Source organism: Theobroma umbraticum, unplaced genomic scaffold, assembly GCF_002168275.2.
Source record: "Theobroma umbraticum cultivar Fairchild unplaced genomic scaffold, ASM216827v3 scaffold_95.0, whole genome shotgun sequence".
Classification (NCBI taxonomy): domain Eukaryota; kingdom Viridiplantae; phylum Streptophyta; class Magnoliopsida; order Malvales; family Malvaceae; genus Theobroma; species Theobroma umbraticum.
The window spans coordinates 11,437,747-11,449,888 of NW_018397257.1; the positions used below are offsets into that span (position 1 = coordinate 11,437,747).

General features: G+C 35.2%; 2 protein-coding genes and 2 non-coding genes across 6 annotated transcripts; 3 read left to right on the forward strand and 1 right to left on the reverse strand.

Annotated features, from left to right (window-relative positions):
- The first annotated feature begins 286 nt into the window (after window positions 1-286).
- Window positions 287-4,570, forward strand: LOC110412868 (UPSTREAM OF FLC protein (DUF966)). Its single transcript, XM_089782829.1, has 6 exons — window positions 287-935; window positions 1,025-1,094; window positions 1,172-1,287; window positions 1,386-2,289; window positions 3,108-3,406; window positions 3,519-4,570. The coding sequence occupies exons 1-6, from the start codon at window positions 728-730 to the stop codon at window positions 3,542-3,544; spliced, it is 1,623 nt and encodes a 540-aa protein (XP_089638955.1). The 5' UTR covers window positions 287-727; the 3' UTR covers window positions 3,545-4,570.
- A 534-nt stretch (window positions 4,571-5,104) lies between these two features.
- Window positions 5,105-9,287, reverse strand: LOC110412771 (E3 ubiquitin-protein ligase RZFP34-like). 3 transcript variants are annotated; one of them, XM_021423391.2, is made up of 14 exons: window positions 9,130-9,287; window positions 8,662-8,775; window positions 8,448-8,535; window positions 8,262-8,321; window positions 7,483-7,515; window positions 7,306-7,383; window positions 7,161-7,204; window positions 6,993-7,033; window positions 6,777-6,859; window positions 6,596-6,687; window positions 6,372-6,441; window positions 6,219-6,260; window positions 5,983-6,129; window positions 5,105-5,746 (listed from the first exon to the last, which is right to left on the reverse strand). In XM_021423391.2, exons 2-14 carry the CDS (start codon window positions 8,763-8,765, stop codon window positions 5,612-5,614), a joined length of 1,017 nt encoding a protein of 338 aa, XP_021279066.1. In that variant the 5' UTR covers window positions 8,766-8,775; window positions 9,130-9,287; the 3' UTR covers window positions 5,105-5,611. The 3 variants fall into 3 exon arrangements, with proteins under 3 accessions (XP_021279066.1, XP_021279065.1, XP_089638956.1); XM_021423390.2 differs by lacking the exon at window positions 9,130-9,287 and adding an exon at window positions 8,872-9,107 and having other exon boundaries at window positions 5,109-5,746; XM_089782830.1 differs by lacking the exons at window positions 5,105-5,746; window positions 9,130-9,287 and adding an exon at window positions 8,872-9,102 and having other exon boundaries at window positions 5,782-6,129.
- A 1,886-nt stretch (window positions 9,288-11,173) lies between these two features.
- LOC149527478 (small nucleolar RNA SNORD25) lies at window positions 11,174-11,259 on the forward strand. The gene has a single exon (XR_016351037.1). It is a non-coding gene; the product is annotated as a small nucleolar RNA SNORD25 (small nucleolar RNA).
- A 58-nt stretch (window positions 11,260-11,317) lies between these two features.
- Window positions 11,318-11,461, forward strand: LOC149527479 (small nucleolar RNA snoR136). The gene has a single exon (XR_016351035.1). It is a non-coding gene; the product is annotated as a small nucleolar RNA snoR136 (small nucleolar RNA).
- The last annotated feature ends 681 nt before the right edge of the window (window positions 11,462-12,142 follow it).

Genomic DNA, 12,142 nt, shown 5'->3' on the forward strand with positions numbered 1-12,142 from the left:
AAAACAGTGAAAAAGCCAAACATTCCTTGTACTTTATTTTGTTAATTTTTTTAAATATTTTAAAAATAAAATATTCTTAATTGTTTGCATATAAATATATTTGCCTATATATTAATGCTTTGGACATTTATATTATAATTTTTTCTTAATTTTCATACAAAATTTGGAAAAAAATAAAGTATGAAGTAAGTTAAAAAAGAAAAGCCGGGAAAAAGCCAAATCCAGGCCAGGCCAAAAGCTACGAGAAAAAAACCAAAAGAAAAGTGTAAAGAGTCTCTCACGCAAGAACTGCGAGTCAAGTCCCATCGAATCGGCCAAGACACTCGAAAGGAAGCAGCAGCAGGAAGCACAAAATAAACGAAGAAAGCTCGGTCCCTCGCTGCACGCCCCGGAGTTCCCCTTTCCTTCTTTTTTTCTCCCCGGCCTTTTTCATTTTCTCTCCCCCCAATCACTATCAACCAAACTAACAAATTTTGGCATTAAATTCCAGCTCACTCTTCCGTCGTTTTCCTCCTCATTTTAAACACTAACCAACTAGCCTTTCCTTCCTCTCTCCGTAACTCACTTTATTTTTCTTTCTTTCTTCTTTTTTCAGTTACAAACTGTTTGTTTCTTTGGAAGCTTCGTTTTCACAGATCTGAATTACTTAAACCAAACAACCGAAATTCCATGTTTTTTATGATTAAACTAGAGGTTTAAAAGCTGTTTCGTTAGGGTTTTTGAAGCGATGTTTGGATCGGAAATGGAGACAAGAATGAAGAAATATAGGCAAGTGAGTCCGGAGAGAGCTAAAATTTGGACTGAGAAATCGCCGAAGTATTATCAGCAAAACCGGAAAGTTCCTGTTGTTTATTATCTCTGTAGAAATCGCCAGCTTGAACATCCTCATTTCATCGAAGTTCCTCTGTCTTCCCCCGATGGTCTCTATTTGAGAGGTAATTAAACCTTTTCAAAAAAAATTTCATTAATTTATTTAAAATTTTTTTTCTTACTTGATTATTTAAGAAACTTTTGTGTTGTGTAGATGTGATTGAGAGGCTTAATATTCTTAGAGGCAGAGGAATGGCTTCCTTGTATTCTTGGTCTTGCAAGAGGTAAAATATGAAATAATTACCTTATTTATTTTATTTCTGTTTTTGGTTACTTATTTTCGGAGTATTAATAATTGCAGAAGCTATAGGAATGGATTTGTATGGCATGATCTCTCTGAAGATGATTTAATTCTTCCCGCCCATGGAAATGAATACGTTCTCAAAGGTTCCGAATTATTCGAAGAGTCTAGCTCAGGTTAATATCACTTATATATATTTTTAATCGATTTCGTAAGGGAGAAAAAGAGAATATAAGGCTAGTCTTTTAATTATAGTGAATTCTTTTGTGTTCAGATCGTTTGAGTCCTGTTGGGAATATCATTAGACTGCAAAATCTGAAGCAATTACCTGAACCACCATCTTCTTCTAGAAGCCAAGACGATTCTTCATCTTCTTCCAGCTTGAATGGGAAGAGAACAAAGCATTCTCAGGATGATGAACTGTCTTCTCCAGTTAATCGTCCAACTCCTGGCTCCTCTGGTGCGTCACCGGAGTCTAGATATGGAAAGAATTCTTCCTGGGGTTGTTCTCTTAGTCTGACTGAGTATAAGGTTTATAAGAGTGACGGGTTAGCAGATGCTTCAACGCAGACTGAGGAAAACACAAGCAGACCTAAGACACGGGAAACTTGTACAAGGGGTGTTTCAACTGATGATGGGTTGTTAGAACCTGAATGCAATACCAATTTTCAAAACCCAGTCTCCAACCCTTGTGTGAAAGATAATTCTGATATATGCGGAAATTCAGTCTCTCCTCCACCGTCCACTTCTAGTGCATCATCTTCAGGTGGGAAAACTGAAACTTTGGAATCTCTAATCCGAGCTGATGTGAATAAAATCAATAGTTTTAGGATTCTTGAAGAGGAAGAGATTCGAATGCCACCCAATGCAAGGCTCAAGGCAACAAGCATGTTGATGCAATTGATCTCATGTGGGTCGATATCTGTGAAAGACCATAGTTTTGGCCTTGTTCCAACATACAGACCAAGGTTTTCACATTCAAAATTTTCTTCACCATTATTCCCCACTTCAATCATGTTGGGAGAGCTAGATTGCTTATCAGAGAATCCAAGGTTGATGGGCCTGAGATTGGAAGATAAAGAATATTTCAGTGGTAGCTTGATTGAGACAAAAATGCTCAAGGAAGACGGAGATGGACATACAACTTTGAAACGTTCTTCTTCATACAATGCTGACAGGTAAGTTTGTTTCTGAATCTTTTCTTATTGGATTCTTTGCCTACTATTGGCATTAAACAAATGAACTGTCTTGATACTATATAGCAGAGCATTTGAATGGCCAAATGTGCCGATCACACTCTTTTCACTTAGTTGCATAGCAAAGAATTCTAAATGTGCTCAGAATGGGTCACCCTTGTGACCTCACTAGCCTTAGAGTAGGGATAGGAACATAGTTCATATTAACTAAGAGCTTAGCACAGTCAGATTCAACCTGATTGCTTCAGTTTGGTCTTCTATATCCTGACAGTCTAGAATGCAGATTCATGGGCCATGATTCCTTTTTCTGATTCATTTTAAAAAGAATTGGATTAGAGGGAAGAAGGGTAAAATACGTCAAAGAGTTTATGGAAAAAGCAATTGGCTCTTGTATAATTAAATGTGGCAAAGCCCATGCATTACCTTTGAACTTGTTCTTTTGTTCTTTAAGTCACGTGAAGAGATTCCTTATGGCACAATATGCTTCTTTCTGATTCATACAGGATGCCTCACATATAAAGATCTTCCTTTATGTATGTCTGTAATCATCAATGTGTGGTATTTGAGAGCATAATGAATCTACTAGGTGATAGTTGCATATTATTTAACATTGAAGGCGTCTTTCTGTGGAAGTCATAATGATGACTGTATCAGCTTATCAGGGCTCATAGACCGATTGGTCTTAAGCTTCTTTTCAATTGAAATGTGCTGTTTTTTTTCTTATCAAATAATATAATGTAGCTTCAGCTACATTTCTTTTGTAGCTTATGCTAAATGTATGAAACTAATTTGAATTGCAGGACTTGTAAGCAGCTGGATTCGGCTGAAGAAAAAGAAGAGTTGAATTTGGGACGATCAAAATGCATCCCCCGTTCTATCAAGGCTTCACTAAGCAAGCAACCACGAAGCGAGTCTATGAGATCCCCTGTTTCTGAAAAGCCAAGAAACTCCTCTGATGGGATGGACAACTCACGCTTGGTTTCAAGTAGCATATCGAACGGCGGCAGTAGAAGAATCACAGAGCCCATTGCAGCTAAAAAACAATCAAAAAGGTTGGATTCATTCAGAGAAGAGGAGAAGGTGATCAAAATTGAAGAAAGTTAAGTGTAGACTCCTCCCAGCATCTTCAAGATAGATGATCAAAATTATCCTTATGTCTGGTATTTATTGTTTCATGTTGGTTGACGGTTTGGTTTGATTTCCCTCAACAGGCTTGCTTCAGGAGCTCGGGTTATAATCCAATCTAAGGCGCCATGTGATACCATTGTCGGTTGCTCCTAGTCAGAGCATTTCGAGGTTCAGGCAACGGATACCTTCTCGGATCCTTTTCAGTAAAAAGCTTATTTCAACAAGCAAAACTTCTGGTCGTCAAATTTGGTTTGAATTTCAAATGATTTTAAGATAGATTGGCGGGTCCATGTGATGATTCTGTAAATCTGGAAAGCTAAAAGAAGAAAAAAAAAAGCCTAAAAGAGAAAGGTAGATATCCCCTCCTGATGGTCGGAGTAAAATTTTTTGGTTTCAGCTTTCTTATATGAGATTCGTGCTTTATTGTAACTACAGTTGCAATATCATCACCCCTTTCGCATTCTCTTCTTTTATGTTTTTTTAACCCGAAGAAACAGTTCCCTGCTTGCTGCTGCTGCTGCAAGAACATGCAGAAACTGCATTGATTCCGCAATTGACGTATATCGACACTCGAGGTAAACTTTTCTTGCACTTGACCCAGGATTTCTAGGCTTAAGCTTGGAATCCTATGTGGTTCAGGTTGACCCTATAGATCAAATGGAGGAAGAAGCCTTTTTGACTCTAAAAAGTCAAATCAAAAAGTCAAAGAAACAGTAGGCGGTAATTTATTTAAAAAATCCGACAAAAGGGTGTGTTTAGAGCAAAGTGACTGGAGAGGGTGGAGGGGCACTGTGGGGGCATGGGCCTGCCCCAGAAACTCTTAAATCCACGTGTGGGAAGACGAAATCCCACGTGGTGCACGAAGTTTAACCAAAGAGGGAGAGACAGAAGGAAAAAGAGAGTGGGTTGGCCATTAATGGGTTGTCTGAAAAAGCTGTCTCCTCCTTCTCGGATGTTGTAGCCGTAGTTACTTTTTCTCTCTCTTTGCTTTTTGCTAGGACAGAGGGAGGAAAGGCTTTGGGGACTGAGTGTTCAGCTCCTTTGGTGTATATAATATGTTTACGACCTTTATTCCTACGGTTTACTCAAAAGCCAAATAGATAAATACAGTAAACTTTGCTTAGACGACCAATAATTGGTTCGAATTAAAATAATTGATTTAAATTAAATGAATTCGATTAATTCAATTGTTTTTCTATTTCTATATCAATTGATTAAAAACTAATTTATTCGATTGTTTCGGTTAAATTTTAATTTTCAATTTATGTACTGAAAGATTAGAAAAAATTCTGAGTCAATTTTTAATGTTTTACGTTTTCAATCGAGTCAATTAAAAGAATTGATATAAGTAATAGATTTTTGCAAAATATTATTTATAAATACAATATTCTGAAAATATATTTAAAATATTCATTCTAAAAATTGAATGTGTTTCGACTAATTTTTTTTAGAACTTAGTAAATTTGATTTTCAAAATTTGAAAATCGAATTGAATACTCATTATTTATATAAAGTTTTAATAATTGTTACATTATTATTTGCGTATGCTACTATGTTCCAATTATTGTGCTTTTGAACTAGAATCATTAAATGATTCATTTAGACGAACCTCCATTCAAACCAGGCATTTAAATCATTGTACTAATATTTATCAGCCATTTACATTAGCTATAGATTGGAAGAATGGGTATTATATAAATCTTATGGTCATAACAAAAAAAGAAAAAAGCAATGATCAGTGTGACTGGAAGACATTTAATCTCTGTGATGAAAGCTGTTAGTTTTGTTTGTATAATGGTTTAAGTGTATGTCTGTCCACATTAATAACACTATACACAGGTTTTTAAGAATGCCTAGGGTTCTGTTCTTTTACAGGTTTCTGTAAGAAATAGGGACAAGAGACATCAATGCTCCCATGGGGTTTGAATCAAAGGGTTAATATTAAAAATTTGGATATAGGTAGCTTAGGGCTAAGGTTCAGAGTTGAGATTCTTGCTCCCTTAAAGAAAGTCATGCCCGACCAATTTTTGTGTATTACTACAAAACCTGCTGTGCTGTTTGTTCTAATGGTGGCACTGTCTGAGTGCTTGTCAAATCATTGCCCAATGCCAAGTTTGAAATTCCTAGTCCAAAGGTCATAAGTGGGTAAACGCAAATCCCTGCTAGATTGAGAAAATTAAGAGTTTGGAAGGGACAAAGCTGTCCCAGGATTTCCTGCTTCCATGGAACTTCCTGGACCAGAATAAGATTTAATGACTGAATTTTGAACAAGAACATCCTGAATTCCGTATGCATGCAAGATCTGTACCATCTGCATTCACAATGTATTTACAAAGACCAATGTCATTGACAGAACATAATGGAAAGTAACACTTTCTCAATTATTGTCCTTTATGCCACTAGCTCTTTTGGCATGTTTATTAAGACGGGGTAAATTACAGAAGAACTGAACTGTGGTTTGAGACAATAAATTTGCTCGCTTCGGGGATTTAAATTTTGACGCTTAACTAATCTTAAGCGAGAGAAAAAAAGCACTGATCATCTCACCATCTCAGCCATCACTGATGAGAATGAAGCAGCAGGGCCTCCGCGCGTCTGTCTGGTATTGTAGGACTCACAATTCAGGCATTTGTGTGCCACAATATGGAACTGGACACGGGAAGTGGCTCCGCAGTCGTTGCAGAGAATCCATATCTAATTTTCCGAACCAAAACTGAAAAGTTAGAGACTGGTTGCCATTGTTCTAACAAAAGCCATCCTGGTTCTCATTGCTTAACACTTACCATCTTATTTTGGTATATGGCAGGCATCCGGGTTGAGGCAATCTGCAATAAGATTCAAGAGAACGATGTTAGGACCCAGAGCATGAGCTGCACAAGTATAAGCACACTATCATTTGGAAAAAGAAACAACTACTCTACAAGCACGGCAAGTACCTCCTGATCAAGCTCTCTCCACAATATGGACATATCGCAGATAGACTTTGAGCAGACTGGGCAAGAGTACCTGCAGTAATAAGAAATAGATTAGAACTTGCTGACTGAAATTCACAAAAATTCAAGTGGGGATGAAACATGTTAGGAAATATCATCACTGATTCTCTTATTAAAGTAGCAATGAATATCTTATAAAAAGCGAGTACAGTATTTATAGAACTCACCGATAATGTTGCTCCATCTCTCTCAAACATTCCAAATGCATTGTGTGTCCACAAGGTAAGACAGTTATATCCTTCATTGTATCAAAAAGAAACTGCAAAAAATGGAAGACGTCGTCATCCCTAAGAAACAACTTTTTACCCCAAATTTGCTTAGTATCATTGCAATGGTGCATTAGTTTACCTCAAAGCAAACAGGGCAGTTGTGGTGCATTGCTCTCTCCACACAACGATGTGCATCCCTCATTAATTTCGAATAGCAACATCCTGCAGCAGCAATTTCAAAAATCCCGAGAATGTCAGTTTGGTGACAGGCTGAAACACTACGAGGAGAAAGAAGAAAAGAAAGAGGGACTGCATTTGTTTTGTTTTCAACTGAAAGTTATCAACTTTAACTTACCACATTTGTTGCAATGAAAGAAGTTCTCCTCACCTCCAATTCTGCAAAGCAGTCAGAACAGAGATAATGAGAAATGGTAAGAAATTATCAAATTATAAGAGTGATTCTGATCAAGAAGATGGGTTTCGGTAGATATCCTAGGTTTGAGCATAAGCTCGAAAATTTTACCTGCATATACCACAGTCATTGCAGTGGTATTGGTTTTTAGAAACCTGAATTCATGTAACAGTTCGTCACATCAGCCATCATTTAAAAAATTTGCAACCCAAGACTTGAAAGATTACAACTTAGCAAAGAACTGACAAAGACTTACATCATCGTCAAAGAATTTGCATTTAGCACAGAAGTACTTCCCCATACAGACTCCACAATTGATGCAATACTGTTGAACCTGAAAGGATGCAAGGCAAACAATGTAATAACCCCGATTTAGTTTCGGCTTTTAAACAATAAATCGTCTTATTGTCATGTGATGTTCAAGGAGACTTACATCTTGTTCTGTGTCACATAGGGAGCAAATGACCTGAAATTGTCAAAGGAATAAGGTTAGACAAATCACGTGAGAATCTGAAGAATTGCTTTGTGAACTTTATTGGAGATTGAGATCAGTCAACAAGCAAAGATATTTTTTACATAAAGTTAAAAAAGGCAAACATTATCCATAGAATAACTGCTACTTTAGTTAATGAATATTACTAAGGATTAAAACAAACTGAAGCAGGGGATTCGGACAGCTATCTTAATCGGGAGTTTATTCTCCTTTCTGGCTTATTCTTTATAGTCATTCATTTGCAAAAACTGGTCCAGATTCTATCCAGTCAGAGTTTTATCCTTGTGCTTTTTGTCTTTTACGTAATGTTTTATGGATAATCTATGGGACCACATATCACAAAAACCACTTGCTTTTTGACACAAAAAGCGTGTGATAAAAGAGCAAGAAAAAGAAAGCATAGAAGGCAAGATTCAATTTGACAACCAAAAAATATTCATTGAATTGGTTCTTTTTTAAATTTCTGGCTCTAGATATGGAAACAGAGTGAACTATCAGCAGAGCAATGTTAAATTTCTGGCTCTACAACTTTCCATTCCTTATTGTCTTCATGCAACATATCAGACATATCTATCAGGATATAAGCCCATTTTTCCAGGAAGAAACCCCTCAGTTCAAAGGGAAAGGGAGAAAAACTTAATCATCAATGGGATCTAAATTAATTATTACAGGGAATATCAGAAACTAGATGCCATACCAGGAAAAGTAAAAAGACAAACCTTTTCAACTTCATGGCGTGGAATTTCATGCCGCTCCAGAGGATTACATTCCAGGGAATTCTGTTCATAGATTTTCCAATAACATCCATAAAAAACAGGATCAGCTAAGCCAATATTAACCCACATCAAAACTTTTCCTTAAGCGAAGAAGAAGAAGAAAAGAAAGAAAACATATTTCGATCATACCTTAGCTTCATTATGGCAATGCCTGCAATCAAACATCTCATTGCAACATGGTGCTCTAATCTTACATCTCCTTCTGTAATGCAAGCACCTAATCATATACACAAAAAAGCAAAATGTAAATCCCCACAAATCATCAAACATCTATCAAACAAAATACTTGATGAAAGGCAAAACCAGAGGTTGAATTTGAAGAAGCAAAAGAAATGAGACATACCCATGATTCCCTAATCCAATCCCTATCAATGCAGCATTTTGATTCCCAAATTCGACAGATTCCAATTCATCAGTAGATAACTTTGTCTCACATCCACCTTCCATTCTCTGGAGTCTGAACCTCCCCAAAGAAAACCGAAAGTTAACGACAGTTGCAGAGATTAAACAAGAAAAACAACTCAAAAGACAAAGAAAGAACAGAAAACCCAACCCTGATGCAGAATCCAATTTTCCCGTCAAACCCAATATGTAGCAAGAATCCTAACTTCTTTTTTGTCGTTTGGAGAGAAAAAAAATGGTATTTATATGAGTGAATTTCAAGCAAGGTGACTCAGCAACACGGCAGAGCGTGGCAAATGTCAGACAATTAATCAGACAGCTAATTGAGATCACGATTGCATTTAGTCATTAACTACTATAATTAGAAAACTGTCTTTCTATCTCGGGAAAATTTTCTTTGCCAACGTACCCGGTATTAAAGCGGCTTTAAAAGCTCTGATCTTTGGATAAATACAAACTCAGAGAAAGCTTTTTTGGATTTTTCGAATCAGTAGTAAGCTGACTCAGACTGTTGATAAACAGAGTGAGTTGGGGTTCGTGACTCCGAGTTAACAGGAGGTTCCTATGGTGTTTTATAGATCATGGGAGAACGGCTGGCGGGAAAACAACGGCAAAAGGCCGAGAGAGGGTAAAATTACCATGAAAGTACATAACTGCGGGAGTTCTCATACCCTTTTAGGGGCATTTTTGGGATGAAGTTTTATGGTCGGAAATGGACGTTTTGTATCTCAAGCGCCAATAGCAAATGGTATTGTTCACGCGCAGGTGCTCCAATACAACCATTATTATCCAAACTTTTTTTTTATACAGTTGAAAATGTTATGAGAAAATATTAATAATTTTAATACTTTTTATTGGTAGATTATAGACATAAACAAAAGGGATTTGGTGGACCAAATTCGACTTAATAAAGCTAAGTAGTGATTATATATTTACTAAAATATTTTTCTTGAATTTTAACTGAAATAGGCAAATATATTTTCTATTTTAATTTTTGGATAAAATGCATAAAAATGTGAAAGGTATGGGGAGGTGAAAACCACTCACTGGGCGAAGGGTGGAAAGACAATAGATCCGGTTATCCAACAACTGTGCCGTCGGATTTTGTTAAAAACAGCTGGCTGCCTTTGAACAGCTCGTTGTTTTCAGGTTTTAAACTAAAACACACATGCAAAGGAGAAGCGGATTAGCATCTGAGCATATGCTGACTAGGATTGGGACCCACACACAAACAAAAGTTAATTGTCTAAAAAAGAAGGAAACCCCAGGAAAATAGGTGCTTTCCGGTCGCGGTTTCTGTGCTGGAGATGAACGTGGCAGATTGTGATTGGTCAGAGAAGCATCCAGGTGGGGTTTGAAGGGATATAAAGCGATAAACTTGGAAGGGAACTTGTACCACTAAATGCAAACAAACAAAAAAAAAAAAGGTCAAAAAGGGCAGGGCATTTTTGGGTAAGTTGAGATATTTTGAAAATTTATTAGGGTTTATCTTCTTGAGATATTCATATTCGTATTTATCATTCTATCTACTAAATAAAGGTTTGGTATAGGTCCTTTTGAGAACGAGAGGTGAGTATTAATTGGTTTCAATTGAAATCCATTGAATTCGGTTATTTCAATTTTAAAATTAATTGATAAAGAAAGATTGTTTGTTCTGTTATTTTAATCAACTTTATTATTATTAATATATAAAATATATAGGATTAAATTAAAGATATTTAAAATAATTATTAGAAACATTATATAAAGTTTTTTAAATATATTATTAATAGTTAAAATTGACTAAATCCATCAAAATAAGTCGGGGTTTAGTTATTCTCAATTTTAAGGTATAATTTGATTGATTATTGTATATAAAAGTTTGATTAATTTGATTTTTAAAATTTTAAGAGCAAAACGAAAAAAGATAAAATGGACCCAAAGAAAATAATAAATGAGCTCAAAAAAAGTATGGGCTTTCAAGCCCACTTAGGACTCAATTTAAAGGCCCAATCAGAAAGCTATAAAGATGGGGTTAGGTTTTGGAATCTCACCGACCCAGCCCAGAGAAAAAATTAGGGTAAAATTAAGGCATAAAATCTGAGTCGTCCATCGGATAAAACACTCATATCAACCGTCAAATCTGTCCAACCCTTCTTCTATATAACCGACACCTCTCGACATCTTCCTCGGCTAGGGTTTTCATTAGCGTCTCATCCTCCTGTTTATAGATTTCGAAGCTAGGGTTCTAAATCTGGTGTTCAAAATTTCGAAAGGCTTCGCTATCTGGTCAGTGTGGATTCAATCTCCGTTCCCATGTGACTCGTTCCCTTGAAGCGAAAGTCATCGTGTTGCTTTTTTACCATATCTCTCCCTCAAATCTCTGTAATTTTCCGGGAGAACACTTGGGCAACTACATTTTCAAAAGAAAAATTTTTATTAAATTTAATTTCGTGGAGTGTTTGTTTTTGTTCAAGAACGTTGATGAGCTATAACAGACCTGTAATGAATTGCGAACATGATCGCAGCTCTTTACGAACATCTAAGGGACTGAGTTCTACGAAATAAACACTCCAATTTTCTTTCTTTTTTTCTTGGATTGTTGGGATTTTCAATCGATGGCTTCTTTGTCTTAAGCTTAAAACTTAATTTTAATAATTACTTTTAAGTTTTTTTTTTTAACAAAGGAGCCTAAATCGATCGTTCTCCTCGCTATCCAGTGCTTCGATTATGTAGCATTTGGACGTTGGAGAACTATAACTAAATTCTTTCTTATTTATTTAATTTATTTTAACCTTAATTTTTTCCAAGTTAATAACTTAGTTGTTCATTTTTCTTAACATATAAATTTACTTTCTCAAATTATTCAAAAAGTTCGTATGTTTATATTTTTGTCAACTTAGTTTTTATATTTAAACTTTAAATAATTTAATTTTTGGATTTTGAGAATGAAAATAATTTAGTGTTATTGTCTAATTTTATAGTTAAGGTGATGATGTGATTGCACACACTTGGTAATGGCATGTGGAATTGATGGGGTGATGTGGCAATGGCAAGGACATATTAATGTGGTGGTGTAACGTAGATAGATGAAAGATTTATATTTTTGGATTTCAATTTTTATTTTTTTAAAATTTTTTATTAATTTTTTGAGAATAGTGTTTTTATTTTTATTTTTTGAAAAAAAATATAAAGTTAACAATGATTATAAAAAATAATTTTTTATTTTAATTTACTTAATTTGAACATGACAGATTTTTTATTACACTTATAAATATGAGTTGCTCTAATATTTTAATTTATTGTTTATTTTTATGGTTTTATTTTATCTAATATTTCAAGTTACAAATTTTTAAATTGAAATTTTTTAAATTAATGATTGCATTTATGATTAATAAATTTAAATATAATTATAAATATCTGTATTATTATGTGTTGGTGTC